General features: G+C 44.1%; 1 protein-coding gene across 1 annotated transcript; it reads left to right on the top strand.

The window, feature by feature from the left end:
* The first annotated feature begins 9,919 nt into the window (after positions 1-9,919).
* On the top strand, positions 9,920-10,867 carry LOC123623352 (olfactory receptor 56). The gene has a single exon (XM_045530417.1). The coding sequence runs from the start codon at positions 9,920-9,922 to the stop codon at positions 10,865-10,867; it is 948 nt and encodes a 315-aa protein (XP_045386373.1).
* Positions 10,868-15,683: the final 4,816 nt, after the last annotated feature.

The following is a 15,683-nucleotide window of genomic DNA, read 5'->3' as shown; positions in this document are numbered from 1 at the left end:
TGGGTTAAAGGTTATATTGTCCTGATAGGATGGCCGGGAAGATCCCTCTCTCTTTTTTTAAATCTCTGGAATATTGTTACTATTTCTTCTCTAAAGCTGTGGTAGAATTTGTTACTGAAGCCATTGGGTCTTGGGTTTTTCTTTGTGGGAATATTTTAAATTATGAATTCAATTTGTTAAATAAAGTAAAGAACTATTCATATTTTCTATTTATTTTTCTGTAACTTTTGGTAAGTTGTGTTTTTATAAGACTTATCTAGTCCTTCAAAATTTACAAATATATTTGTATTATTTTTCATAGTATCCTTATTATCTTTTTTTTTTTTTTGAGACAGAATCTCTGTTCCTTGGGCTAGAGTGCCGTGGTGTCAGTCTAGCTCACAGCAATCTCAAACTCCTGGGCTCAAGCGATCCTCCTGCCTCAGCCTCCCAAGTAGCTGGGACTACAGGCATGCGCCACTATGCCCAGCTAATTTTTTGTGTATATTTTTAGTTGTCCAGCTAATTTCTTTCTATTTTTAGTAGAGACGGGGTCTCGCACTTGCTCAGGCTGGTCTCAAACTCCTGACCTCAAGTGATCCTCCCACCTGGGCCTCCCAGAGTGCTAGGATTACAGGCGTGAGCCACCACGCCTGGCCCTTATTATCTTTTTAATGTCCTTAGTATCTCTAGTGGTGTCCCATTTTCCATTCTAGATATTTGTAAACTGTGCCGTTTTCTTTATTTCTTGATTGGACTTGCCAAGCATTTATCAATTCAACCAGTATTTCCAAAGAATCAAGTTTTGTCTGGTTGGTTTTCTCTGTTTGTTTAGTATTTCACAAATTTCTCGTGTTTATTATTTCATTCCTTATTCCTTTGAGATTATTTGGATGTTTTTATCAAACTTCTTAAGATGGATTGTTGTGATTTCTGTTGTTATGGTTTCTTTCTAATTTGATCTTGAAGTTTCTCTGTTGAGAGTAGCCATAAGCCAGGAGACATAAGCCACCCCATGGGAGAGCCCTGACAGGGGAAAGATTTGGATGTGGATGTGTCAGGTAAGATACAATGAGGAGGCAAACCCAAAATATATGAAACGTAATTTTATTCCTTACAGATCCCAGAGAGGTTAGGGGTGCTGGAGGGTGGGAAGTGACGGGAAGTCTGGAGCCTGCAGGGAGCTCACCCAGTGGGTGGAGGGCGAGAGAGAAAACCTGTGGGACTCAGCTTGTATCCAGGTCCCTGGGCCTTATCCTTTAGGCTTGCCCTGAGGGGGTTGTGGATTGGCTAGTTTAAGGAAAGCACGTGCAAAGGCCAGAATTGATTTACACGGTGACTCTGGTGTTGACCATAAGGTTCCATCATTATTAGAAGCTGTGGGAGGTGTTAGGTTTTGGGTCAGTGAGAGGAGAGGAACTTGCAGTCTATATTGCAAACAACTTGGAGTTGGGGGTGGATTTAACTGGCCAAAGATGACAGGATACGACTGGGTTTCAAACAACTTATGCCAGGCCTAAAAATGGATGTCAAGGCAGCAACCATATTAAACAAATTTATGACGTGGATACTGAAGTTATTTATTTACTGCTTTTTTTCTCTTTCAATGTACTCATTTAAGGCTTTAATTTTTTCTCTAAATAGAGTATAGACTTGATAAATTTTGATATGTTATATTTTTATTCTTTTCAAAATATTGTCCAATTTCCATGGGAATTTTAAGATTTTACCCATCTGGAAGTATATCCCTTAATTTTCAAATACATGAGAATTTCCCAGTTTTTTAAAAACGTTTCTAGCTCTTTCCACCATCGGAAGTAATATAGTTCAGGTGATTTTAATATTTCTTTTTTCTCCCAGCTTTGTTGAAGTATAATTGACAAATAAAAATTGTATGTATTTAGAGCTGGGCATGGTGGCACATACCTATAGTCCTTGCTACTCAGAAGACTGAGGCAGGAGAATCACCTGAGCCCAGAAGTTCAAGACCAGCCTGGGCAACATAGTGAGATCCCATCTCAATAACATTGTATATATTTAAGATATACATATACATCATTAAATGATTACCACAATCAAGCTAATTAAATTATTCATCACTTTACATAGTTATCCTTTTTTTGTGGTAAGAAAACTTAAGATTGACTCTCTTAGCAAATTTCAAGTATATAATATTATTAACTACAGTCACCTTGCTGTACATTAGATCTTCAGAATTTGTTCATCCTGCAGGATGGAAACTTTATACCTTTTGACCAAAATCTTCTCATTTTCCCCACCCACCAGCCCCTGGAAACCACAATTCTATGCTGTGCTTGTATGAGTTTAGCTATTTTAGATTTCACATATAAGTGATATCATTGGTCTTTTTGTGTCCGGCTTATTTAACATAGCATAATGCCCTTCAGTTTCATCCATGTTGCCTCAAATGGCAGGATCTCCTTTCTTAAGGCCGAGTTATATCCCATTGCACATATACGCCACATTTTCTTTATCTATTCATCTATCAATAGACATGTAGGTTGTTTCTATATCCTGGCTGTTGAGAACAATGCTGCAATGAGCATGTGGGTGCGGATATCTCTGCATGGTGCTGATTTAATTTCGTTTGGATACATACCCAGAATTGGAATTGCTAGGTCATTCTATTTTTAATTTTTTGAAAAATTTCCTGTAATGGTTTGAATGTTGTGTCCCACCCAATTTTCATGTGGTGTAACTTAATCCCCAATGCGATCCCTAGTATTGAAATGGGGGCCTCTTGGGAGATAAAGATTAAGTCTTGAGGACTATCCCTCATAAATGGACCAATGCCATTGTAAATGGGGCTTCAGAGAACTGCCTCACTCTCTCTCTTTCTCTTCTGCCCTCTGCCCTGTGAGGACACAGTAACAAGGTACCACCAATGAGGAATAGCACCCCAATAGACACTGGACCTGCCAAAGCCTTGGTCTTGAGCTTCCCAGCCTTCAGAACACCAAGAACATAAATTTCTCTTATTTATAATTTGCCCAGTCTGTAGGATTCTGTTACAGCAGCACAAACAGACTGGAACAAAACATTGGTATCAGCAGTGGGGTCGCCACTGAGACCCAAGAACTATAGAGCCACCGGTGTGCAATGCCAGCTGGGAGAGCTACAGACACGAGGTTCCAGTGTGTGAGAGCAGCTACGTGGGTTGAGCCCAGCAAAGCCACAGGGACAAGACTACCTGAGGTCTTGGGAATCCAGAAAGTGAGACCTGGAGTCAAGGAGATTATTCTCAAGCCTTAAGAATTAATGTTGTTTTCCCTGTGAGGTTTTGGACTTACTTGGGACCTATTACTTCTCTTTTACTTGCCTATTTCTCCCTTTTGGAGTAGGAATGTCTATCCTGTGTCTGTCCCACCATTGTATTTTGGAAACACCTAACTTATTTTGATTTCATAGGCTCACAGATGGAAGGGAATTTGCCTCAGGATGAACCATGCCTTGATTCTCACTCACACGATGTTTAGATGAGATGCTGGACTTTGGACTTTTGAGTTGGTCTGGGATGAGTTAAGACTTTGGGGGCTTTGGGATGGAATGAATGTATTTTGTGTGTGAGAGGGACATGAATTTGGGGAGGCCAGGTTTGGAATTCTGTAGTCTGAATGTCTCCTCCAAAACTCATGTTGAAATCTGGCTGCCATTGTGGCAGTGTTAAGAGGTGGGAACTTTGGGAGGTGAGGGCCATGACAGTTCCACCCTCACAGGTGGGATTAATGCTATTTTATTATTTTATTATTTTTATTCCTTAAATGATCAAGAGCAGGTATTAATGCTGTTTTAAAAGGGTGAGTTCAGCACCTTTTTGCTTTCCACCATGTGAGGACGTGGCATCCATCACCTTTGGAAGAAGCAGCAAGAAGGCCCTAACAAGATGCCAGTAGCTTGATCTTGGACTTCCCAGCCTCCAGAACTGTGAAGGAATAAATTTATGTTCTTTACAAATTATCCAGTCTTAGATATTCTGTTATATCAGCACAAATGGACTCAAACAGCTCCATATTGTTTTCCATAGTGGCTGTACTAATTTACATTTCCACCAACAGTGTACAAGGGTTCCCTTTTCTCCATATCTTTGCCAACACTTGTTGTCTTTTTTCTTTCTGATAAGAGCTATTCTAACAAGTATGAGGTGACATCTCATTGTGATTTTGATTTGCATTTTGCTGATGATTAGTGATGTTAAACATTTTTTCTTATACCTGTTGGCCATTTGTATGTCTTCTGTGGAGAAATGTCTATTCAGGTCCTTTGCCCATTTTTAAATTATTTATTAATATTTTCTTGCTATTGAGTTGTTTGAGTTTCTTTCTTTCTTTTTTTTTTTTTTTTTGAGACAGAGTCTCGCTGTGTTGCCCAGGCTAGAGTGAGTGCTGTGGCGTCAGCCTAGCTCACAGCAACCTCAAACTCCTGGGGTCAAGCAATCCTTCTGTTTCAGCCTCCCAAGTAGCTGGGACTATAGGCGTGTGCCACCATGCCCGGCTAATTTTTTCTATATATTTTTAGTTGTCCAGCTAATTTCTTTCCATTTTTTAGTAGAGACGGGGATTTGCTCTTGCTCAGGCTGGTCTCGAACTCCTGAGCTCAAAAGATCCACCCGCCTCAGCCTCCCAGAGTGCTAGGATTACAGGCGTGAGCCACCACTCCCAGGCATCCCATGTGTTTTCTTATAGTAGTTTTATAGTTTCAGGCCTTAGATTTAAGTCTTTAATAGATTTTGAATAGGTTTTTGTACATGATGTGAGATAAGGATGCAAATTTATTCTTCTGCATGTGAATACCTAGTTTTCCAAACACCATTTATTGAGGAGACTTTCCTTTCCCCATTGTGTGTTCTTGGCTCCTTTGTTGAATATCAGTGGACCATAAATGCTTGGGTTTATTTCTGGGCTTTTATAGTTTGTTCCATTGGTTAATATGCCTGTTTTTTGTGCCAGTATTATGATGTATTTAATTATTTATAATTTCTTTTTATTTCATTATTAGATGACAGATTATAATTGTATATATTTATGGGGTGATGTTATGATATATATGAGATATATATACAATGTGGAATGATTAAAGCAAGCTAATAAATATATCCATCACTTTAAATACTTATTATTTTTGTGGTAAGAACATTAGAAATTTACTTTCTTAACAATTTTGAAATATATAATACATTACTATTAAGTGTAATTACCATGCTGTAAAATAGATCTTTACAAATTTATTCCTCCTATCTAAATGAAATGTTGTACATTTTGACCAAAATCTCTCCATTGCTCCCAGCCCCCAACCTCTGGTAACCATCATTGTACTCTTCAATTCTATGAGTTTGATTGTTTGAGATGCCACATAGGAGTGCGATCATGAGGTATTTGTCCTTCTGTGCCCGACCTATTTCACTTAGTGTGATGTCCTCCAGGTTCATCCGTGCTGTCACTAAGGAGCTCACAGCAGCTGGAGTACTTGTGGATTGAATCCTTGGAAGGTCACAGTAGTAAAGATGAGTTCTAGATGGGTCTTTGTAGAACGAATTAAGTTTCAATAGGAGAAGATAAAAGAAGCAAAGTAAGTTCCAAGGGGAGAATAACTTGAGCAAAAGTGTGGAGATGGGAAAACACCGGGTGCTTATGCAGAACCGGAGTAGATCAGCTGGCTGTGGAGGCCACGCCGGAGGACTGGGAGAGAGCAGGGTGTGATGGCTGCAGGGAAATTCCTTCAAAGCCACTTTGGTGTGCCTGGAACCAGCTAGACAGAAGGCCTGTTCTGCCCACGTCTTCCGGGTCCTCTGCCCCCACCTCCCTGCATCTTCTGGCCTCCCTCTGCGACCCTTCTCCTCGAAGCCCTCTGAGCTGCTCGCCTTTCTAAAGCCCCCAAGTTGTTTAGCAGGTAAAGCATATATCACTACTGTTGTGAAAATAACATAAAACCAGTCAAATTAACTAAAACTAAAGAGTTAAAATGAAAAGATAAGTAAATGATTCTGCCATTTGGTTTCCAATGAATTCGCTATTTTGAAAACAGACCTGCTCCCGTGGGAATAAAGACAAATACGGAATAACCATAAAATCTGTCGTCTCACCCAGACATTCTGGAGAGCGAAGGCAGTGCTGTCCATGGCTCCACGAGACAGCAGCAGGACAGCTGTGAGCGCAGGACTGTCCATGGTAATCCAGGAAGGGCACGGGCCCAATAGAAATGTCTGTCCAGGTTTGGGACGACACCAGGCTCCCACGCCACCCTCTTGTGAGTGGGGGTCTCCCCCAATCTAGGTGACAAACCCTCAGGACCAGGACTGTGTCCAGGGCGCAGCTTTGACTCAAGCACAGCACCTCACCCAGCACATCACGGCCACCAGTAGGTGTAGGCTGACGTCACCAGACAGGGAAAGGGCAGGTGTGGATTGTGGGGTGCAGGGAGGGCCAAGGGGGCAGCCACAGGCGGAGACCCTGTGGGGGTCTGGGGGTCACTGGGGAAGTGTGACATGGGGGAAGGGCAGGGCACCAGGAGTCTTCCCTGCTCTCCTGTATCCCTGGGCCCTGGGCCCCGCATCCTTCCTCCCCCAGCTGGGCTCTCTCGCCCTGTCCCCACTGGCCCTGCTCCTGCTCCTCCTAGCCTCCCTCCTTGGGCCTCTTTAATTGCAGGCTTGGGAACGCCTGCTCAGGACTGGAGTCTGTGGCCCATGGGAGCCGCCCGCTTCACCCCCCTCACTCCGTTTCCGCGCCAAGTACCTGCGTGGGCAGCGGGAGGCGGCTCTGCAACCCGGGTGAGAGGGAGGCTTGTGGGAGGCAGGGGCCTCCGTGGTGGGCCATGCACAGCCACTGGCTGTGTCCCCACTTGCCACCACTGACTCCCCGTGCCTGTGTCTCCTCCTCCCTCTGAGAGGGGCTGCTGTGGGTCTGCACCCCGCTCTCTGCACTAGAGGGGCCCAGGGAGGCTGAGGGGCCCTGGGCATCCACAGGGCCACCCACAGGGCACCCACCCAAAGGTGAGCGAGGGTCTCTCCTCTCACCCTTCTCTCGTCCTTGCAGTTCCTGTTGCTGGTTGTCGGTGTGTTTCCTCATGTCTGTGTCTTCATTAGCATTTCCTCTTCCTCCTGTTGTCTGCCCCCAGCGGGGTTTTGTTGAGTTTTTTCTTCTTGGGGGAGTAGGGGGGTTCAGCTTCTGGTGCTATGTCTCTCCCCACTCTTTCTTCCCGCATCTGGGAAGAGCCTTCTGGGAGGAGGTAAGAGGGATCACTGAGCCCCCCAAGGTTCGTGCCCCCCTGCCATGTGGGGAACTGCAGGGAAGCGGGGAGAGCAGAAGGACGCAGGTCTGGGTGGTGAGGAGGGTCTGCTGATGAAAGCAATTTGGATTTTATTTCACAGAGATGGGTTCACTCCAGTGTTATGTGGCAAACAGACTGAGGTGGGGAGTGCAAGGGTAGATCGGGAGGCCAGTCCCCTCTGGGCCATTGCCGTCATCATGAACAGCAGTTCAGATGGTGTGGCAGGTGGGAGCCGGCAGGGTTGAGTAGTGGTCAGGGGTGGGTGTATTTTGAAAGAAGAGCCAGCAGGAGTTTCTGGTGGTTGGGATATGTGTGTGAGAGAAGAAGAGGGGTCTGGGATGACCCAGGTGTTGTGGCCTGGGAAACTGGACAGACCTAGCATAGCAGAGCTGGGAGGAGGGGAGGGGAGAGCAAGTGTTTCTCCAGGGGAGACCAAGAAGCCTGTTTGGCCACTTTAATGGAACTAGTCCATTAGACATGTAAGGGGAGATGTTGAATACACTGGGGATGTAAGAATCTGAGTGCAAGGGAGCTGTCCAGGATGGTTGTCGTTAATCAGCCTTGTAGTATTGTAGTACAAGAGAGTTAGTGGGGGGGAGGGGGTGGGGAGTGCCGGTCCTTGAAGGTACGTGTGGCCAAGTGCCCCTGCACACAGTAAGTAGGGCTGGGTGTCTTCAGCACAGGAGGAGGAACTTCTGCAGTGAGGTCTGGGGGGACCCGGTTTGTTTTGCTGTTTGGTTGAGCCTGGGGCCAATATGGCTTGAGATGGTGCTTGAAGGCTGTGGGGACAGCGATTCACTCCTGAGGAACCCCCCGCCCATCACACCAGGTATCACTGGTGGCAAGGACCGCAGGGCATGCCTTCTTGGGCATAAGTCAGGACATGCTCCCTTCTGTAGAGACACAGCTGAAGTGGCCTGGGCAGGCAATTAACCAGGGTCTTCACACAGCGTAGTGCCCATGGAATCACCTCATTTCATCTGTGCAGTGCTGTAAGGTAGACGTGAATGCACCAGCACACAAGCACCTCACAGACACAGCTGTCATTCCCTCCGTCCTTGTCTTCATGAACACCTGAAGGTATTTCTTACAGTATCACTCACTGTCCCTCATGGAAATGAATCAAACAGTGAACTCCTATTATATTCGGGCCAAGGTCGTTAAGTGGGAGCCTTTCTGCTTACTGAAAATGGAAATTGCACCCATTTATCACTTCATCATGTGTTACTTTTCTTGGTTAACACCTGTGTATTGAGGCCATACTGTGAGTCTGGCAGCATTCTGGGTGCTGCCAATGACATGTGGAACTTAAATGGTGCTTAAATTCTAGTGGGATTACACAGGCAGTAACAGCATAAACACATAAGCGTGTGTGTGTCAGGTGGCCTAAGTGCAGCGGACTGGACTGGAGCAGCGAAGGGGCTTGAGAGTACAAGACATTTGATTTCTTAATATGGCTTTCACAGAACAGTGATCTAAACAGGTCAGTATTTGAGTAAAGATATGAAGCAGGTGAAGGATGGAAATCTGGGGAAACAGCATTCCACAGAGAAAAACATGCAAAGGACCAAATGTGGGGTATGTCCTGTCCAAGGAAACTTGAGGAAGCATAGTGGGTGAAGGGGGAGCGGAGGAGATGAGTTCAGAAGGAACTCATAGTGGGAGCAGGAGTGGGAACATAGTGGGAGTAGGAGATGAGTTCAGAAGTACTGGCATATGCGTGTCTGTGTGTTTTTATGTGTGTCTCTGTGTGTGTCTGTGTGTATCTGTGTTTATGTGTGTGTCTGTATCTGTGTGTGTGTATGAGAGAGAGATATAGGGCTTTGCTGGCCATTGGAAGGATCTCAGCTTTATTTGGAGTAATTTTGTGTGTCATTGGTGTGCTTTCACCAGGAGAGTTATATCGTATGACTTACATTTTAGCAGAGCCACTGGAAATGCTATGAGAATAGACCCAAGGGCTCAAGGATAGAAGCCAGGAGACCAGGTAGGAGGTTATAATAATCCAGCTGAGAGAGGATGGTGGCTTGGACCAGGGTAGTTGTGGTGAGGGTGGTAGGAGCTAATTAAATTCTGAGAAACCTTGAGTGTAGAACCAAGAGGTTTGTCTGATGGGTTGGACCTAGAGAATAAAAAAAAAATAGAGGCATTAAAAATGATTCCAAGATTTTTGACCTGAACAAGATAAAGACTAGCACATCTCAAGTCTCCATTACCTTCCCTCATTGTAACAAATATGAATAATCTCTCGAGCATGAAATAGTCCAACTCCTGTTAGAGATAGTTTACCAAGTCCATGTGATCCCAGCTAAGGAGAGTCAATGTCATATGGCAAAGTCAAGACTTTGCTGAAGGAGGATTGTCCAATAGTCCTGTGGCACCTAGAATAATCCCATTTCTACTCTTCTTGGTATGAATACCTACAAACATAGACATGTAGTCCAATTCCATGAGCTAGCAGAGATCCTGTCATCTGTGTGATGGGAATATGAAAGAATGTCCCCTTGTATGCTCTAGAGCATATGTTATTGAACTCCAATGAATTACAAAAGGTATATCTGGCTGAAGAAGAAGGATTCAGAGATCAACTGAGACATGTTACTCAAGTTCAAAATTTTTCTGTTCATGTTTTCAGGTGACTGTGAATGACTAAGCCATGGGAATATGGTTGAACCAATCATCCACAGATGGCTTCATTCTCCTGAGCATCTTCTCCCATAGCCCAACTGATCTTGTCCTCTTTTCTGCCATTATGGTGGTCTTCACAGCAGCCCTTTGTGGAAATGTCCTCCTCATCTTCCTTATCTGCATAGATCCTTGGCTTCACACACCCATGTACTTCTTCCTCAGTCAGCTCTCCCTCATGGATCTCATGCTGGTCTGTAACATTGTGCCAAAGATGGCAGCCAACTTCCTGTCTGGCAGGAAGTCCATCTCCTTTGTGGGTTGTGGCATACAAATTGGCTTTTTTGTCTCTCTTGTGGGATCTGAGGGGCTCTTGCTGGGACTCATGGCTTATGACCGCTATGTGGCCATTAGCCGCCCACTTCACTATCCCATCCTCATGAATCAGAGGGTCTGTGTCCAGATTGCTGGGAGCTCCTGGGCCTTTGGGATAATAGACGGAATGATTCAGATGGTGGCAGCCATGACCTTCCCCTACTGCGGCTCAAGGAATGTTGATCACTTCTTCTGTGAGGTACCAGCTTTATTGAAGCTGGCCTGTGCAGACACATCCCTTTTTGACATCCTCCTCTTTGCGTGCTGCGTCTTCATGCTGCTCCTTCCCTTCTCCATCATCGTGGCCTCCTATGCTCGAATCCTGGGGACCGTGCTCCGAATGCATTCTGTTCAGGCCCGTAAAAAGGCTCTGGCCACCTGTTCCTCCCACCTGACAGCTGTCTCCCTCTTCTACGGGGCAGCCATGTTCATCTACCTGAGGCCCAGGCGCTACCGGGCCCCTGGCCATGACAAGGTGGTCTCTGTCTTCTACACAGTCCTTACTCCTATGCTCAACCCCCTCATTTACAGCTTGAGGAACCATGAGGTGATGGGGGCACTGAGGAAGGGGCTGGACCGCTGTAGGATTGGCAGTCAGCACTGAACCCCAGGGCACTGGTGCCTGGCTCTGCCAGCTATTGGATGTGTAGTATTGGTAAGTCACTCACCTTTTGTGAGTACCTGTTTCCATTCATCTGCTGATAGTCATTGGGTTATTTATAGTTTTCAGACATTACAAGTAAAGCCATTATGAATATTCTCATTAAAAAAATGAGAATCATGAAATATGCCCCGCCTCTCTAGGATTTTTGTCAAGATCACAACATGTAAAAGTGAAGCCCCACAAAGAAGCAATGCATTGCTATTATAGTCATTGATTATTCATAGCATCCTTGAACTAAATTTACTCTATTTCCTAATTCTTCTTGGCAATAGCTGTCTTTCATTGAGTGCTTACTAAGTTCTGGGCACTGTCCTGTTTTCTTTACATATCTTCTGTATTATTTAATTGATGACTCAGGCTAATAAATAGGGATGTCTTAAATGGAAGCATTCTAGAAATTCAGTCTCTGTAATTCTTTTTGGATAGTTCTTAGCCTTCTCCCATTAGAGGCATTATAAAACCTTTTTTAAAGAAATAAAACCATATCTCTGCAGTTTAGAAGTTATCCCTGTCAGGTAAAATCTTGTTTATTTGTGTATTACCAGCACCTGATCCTGTGCCTTATAAACAGCAGTTGCTCAATAAAACATTTGTTGAATGAATGCGAGAAGAAAGCAACAAATGAAGTCATATATGTGAAAGCATTTTTAAAGCACTGTTCACAAACCAAATCTGCTGTAGTAGCTGAGATTCATTTCAGTACTTCAAGTTCTGCAACTATAAAACTATATCTGTCTTAGAGGTTGAAGACTGGAACAGAAATAAAGACAGAAATTGAGCCATTTATTTTATAACTTATATATCAGTTAGGGTCCAGTAGGGAATAAAACCACATCAGTTATTTTAATGGAGAAAATTTAATGTAAGGAATTGCTGGCCAGGTGTGGTGGCTGATGCCTGTAAACCCAGAACTTTGGGAGACCAAGGGGGAAGGACTGCTTGAGGCCAGGACTTTGAGACCAGCCTGGGTAACAGAGCAAGACCTCATCTCTAAAAAGAATTTAAAAAATTATCCCAGCATGGTGGTATGCACCTGTAGTCCTAGCTACTCTGGAGGCTGAGGCAGGAGAGTGGCTTGAGCCTAGGAATTTGAGGTTACAGTGAGCTATGATCAGGCCACTGCACTCCAACCTGGTGACATAGTGAGACCCTGTCTCTTAAAAAAAAAGAGCTGCTAACCAGATATTGGAGAACTGAGTGGGCAAAACAAGAACACCAAGGGTTGCAGAAGAAAAACTACAGCAAGAAGCTGCTATTCCTAGGCTGGGGGAAGCAAAGGGAGAGGGTTAGGGTTATTAAAACCTGGATTCTTGGAGCCAGAATGTCTGAGGAGTGGGCAATTACCACGTGGTGTTCAACCTCAGCAGGGGCCCTGTAGAAGTGCCTGCTTGACCTCTGAGGCCTGCCCCGCCTAACTTGTGGTGGTACGTGGCACCTCTAGAGCCTGGGGAAGAGGAGCGGCTTCAAAGCTGGGACCCAGACTTCTTTCTGAGAGGCGGCTGCTGTGTGTTTGGTTCTGACACTAGTTCAGAGGAGGGTCTCCGGTCTCTACTGCTAAAGCACTGGGGCTAGTCCAGCTGGCGCCTGTTTCTCTAAGGGCAGAAGGAAACTGGTGTTGGGAGCGTGAAAATAAAATCTGCAAAGTGGAACCAACTTCCAGGATGAAAAAACATAGCTGGGGTGATTTTGACAGGAAAAACAGGAAGTCATGAGGAGTTAGTTTCTTTTCCCTCTTCCTGGCTTGCAGTTTCCTTCTACTGGTCCTACGGGCAGATCCTAATGGGAATCTTGACAACAAAGCAGCCCTAGCATTGTGAATCAGAGCATGGAACTGTGGGTTTGGGGCTGAGGCAATAGCTTGAAAACTGGCAGAGTCCACTCCTTTGGCCATTCAACATCCACATGCACCATTTTACCCATATTTGAACTTCCATTAAATAGCAACCAGATTTTGCTTTTGCCTAAGAATGTGTATCTATGCACACATGCCGTCATGGCGTCCTTCTGTGGGCAATGTTAGTTATACCTCACGATCAGTCACAATCTCATTTGCATGTTAGCCACCACCAATAATAAGTACATAAAATAATAAGAGGAAGGAGGAGTGAGAAGGAAAAAATAGCTCTCACACATGTACATATGCACACCCTCCCAACACACCAATTGATCATGAAAACATAATTGATATTTATATCTTTCTTCTTCCACTTCCCATTCCCGATGTCCTTTTCTCATGTCTTTTCAGGGTCTTTTTTCTGAACTGGCCCTATAAATGGATTGGTGTCATAACCGAGGCCAATTGCTTCTGGGTGATAGAATGTTTATAGGACCAGTCCATTCCATAGACACAAGTCCATTGCTGCCCTTCTTTTGCTATGAAACCAGTTCTTTGATCAGAAGCAATGTTGTACAGAATGGCTCCATGGTATCCAAGACATTGGCTAAGTACCTAGTTGGTGGTGGTGTCAGAAGCATTATGGGCAAGGGAAGCAAAGTAAAATCAAGAATTGATTTCTATTCCAGTGAGATCAAATTGCTACCTTGTTCCTGATGAAAGGGATCCAATATAATCAACCTGCTACTAGGTGGCTAGCTGATTTCCCAAAGGAAATTTGCTCTGTTGGGCCCCAGAATGGGGTTCTGCTGATGGGAGATTAGCCCCTCAGTGGTAGTAGTAACCAGGTCAGCTGGATGAGGATACATCCATGTTGGTATGCATATGCATAACCTTTGTCCCTACAACCGTAACCACTTTGTCCCTGGCACAGCGAATGAGAGTTGTCCACAGAGCAAGACATTCTATGTAATGTTAAGATGATCAAGATCTCTGTAGACTATATTATGGAGCAGGAGAAATGATGTGGTCCTGAGACAAGACTGTAAGATGTGCCATTGGTCCTTGAGGACAAGCAGCCTACTTTTAGTCTTTTTTACAAATTGTTTGAGAGAAAAAAATAATTTTCCAGGTCAATAAGTTACATATCAGGTGTCAGGGTCTATGCTGATTTGTTCCAGTAAAATGGTCACATCTGTAACAGTCACTGCAGTGAGAGTCACCACCTGATTAACTTTACAATAATGTGTAGTAATTTTCTAAAATCCATTCCCCTTTTGTACAGGCCAAAAATGTGCATATTTCAAGTTTATGGCAGCACTAACACCTGCACTTCTCCTGGGGATGTGGTGTTGATTTTGGTTTACTGTCCTGATAGAGAACAGAATTTCCTGAGCTTCCGAAACTTGTTCTTTCTACTGTAATGGAACAGCTCAGGGAGCCAATGTAGTGTTTGTACAAGTTTCTGAATATGTCTATTCCAAATATACATTACGAATCTGGGAAATAACCACATGGCAGGTCTAAAAACTTACTTGGAGCACCGTGATTTAAACTTAGGCCTAAATGCCTCTCATTACCTCATCACTGTAAGCTCTAACTTTAACTGGTGGACTACACCAGTGTTTTGGGTCACAAGGAATTAGTTAGTATCAATTTAGAGTCAGTCTAGAGAGAACTGAGCCCATCTGCATTCCTATGGCTTGACTATCAGGACTCAAAACTAACGCCTCTACATCAACAAGACTTTGCCGTTTATACCAAGACATTCTTGCCGACGAAGTTAAGCCCATGAATCAGAACATAACTTTGTTGTTAGCTTTATCTGAGAAATGGACTGTTCAATCAGTCTCCTTTCCAGGACAACAGATGACTTAGTTTGCCAAATTCAGTTGCTTGTCAGACAACTGTTTTCTCATTAAGACTCTTCCAGAACTCACACTCACCGTGCCCACTGGTCCTGTTATATCACAGACTTTGGCCAGTTCTGGTCAGATCCCTGCGTCACAAGAGCCACTTCAAATTACTCAAATCCAGGTCCTAAAACTCTGTATATCTACCCCTGGTCTTTCCCTCTTGAAATACTACTAAGACGCTGTCAAGATGGTGTTTACACTTACTACATCAGTAATAAACTTGGCCTTGTTTGATCAGCAGGTTTTTCCAGTGGTCTTTTTTTTGAAAAGTCAATTCCTAAAAGGTTTGGGTCTTTTCTTTTCTCCTATGCATGGTTGCATGGTCACTCTAGCAAATAGCAACAGATCCTTTGGGTGAAGGTTGAGAATGTTTGCAGTATGTATCTGTGGTAGTGCTGCAGGGTTCTTTAATTAGGAAGTTTCAGGTCTGTGAACTGGCTTAAGTCTGGAAACTAGGTAAGAGGCCATGACTTACCCTTGTAATGATTTACACCAGGTTTCTGTCTAGTAGATCTTGACTTTTTCCCGATAAATAGATGAAGGCTTCCCATTTCATTATAAAGGACACTGTGAGCCCTTAACTACCAACAAAGATCCTGAGGATCAACACATTCTATATACCAGTCGTCCCTGCCGTACGTTATGACCATTGCATGCACCCTATTCTGGCAATTCCCCACTGTCACCTGGCCCCTGTTACTCCAGTAATCTGTAATTCCCATTGAAATTAGGGAGGACCCTCTTAGTGGCAGCATCTTGCCCCATCACACTTGGCCTACAGAGAACAGCCACCAAAGGGCTTTTTAAGGAGGCTGGATCTCATAACTAATGTTTTCTCAATGACACAGAGAGGATTTGGGCCTTTTCAGGGGATGTAGTACGGGGTGAGTGGGTTGAATATCATAAATTCATTCTAAAATTCCTACCTTGCTAAGCCTTTGAATTTATTTCTCTCATAATTACAAGGAAGTTTTAGCTTCAAAACTTCATTGAGTATAGCCAGAAC

This window comes from Lemur catta, chromosome 18, assembly GCF_020740605.2.
Source record: "Lemur catta isolate mLemCat1 chromosome 18, mLemCat1.pri, whole genome shotgun sequence".
Lineage (NCBI taxonomy): Eukaryota > Metazoa > Chordata > Mammalia > Primates > Lemuridae > Lemur > Lemur catta.
Note: the sequence above shows the minus strand (reverse complement) of the source record. Positions and strands in the feature narration are given on the sequence as shown.

What these genes read in the sequence shown, in the direction of transcription:
- LOC123623352 (XM_045530417.1), top strand. Translation starts at nt 9,920, where the DNA reads ATGGGAATATGGTTGAACCAATCATCCACAGATGGCTTCATTCTCCTG.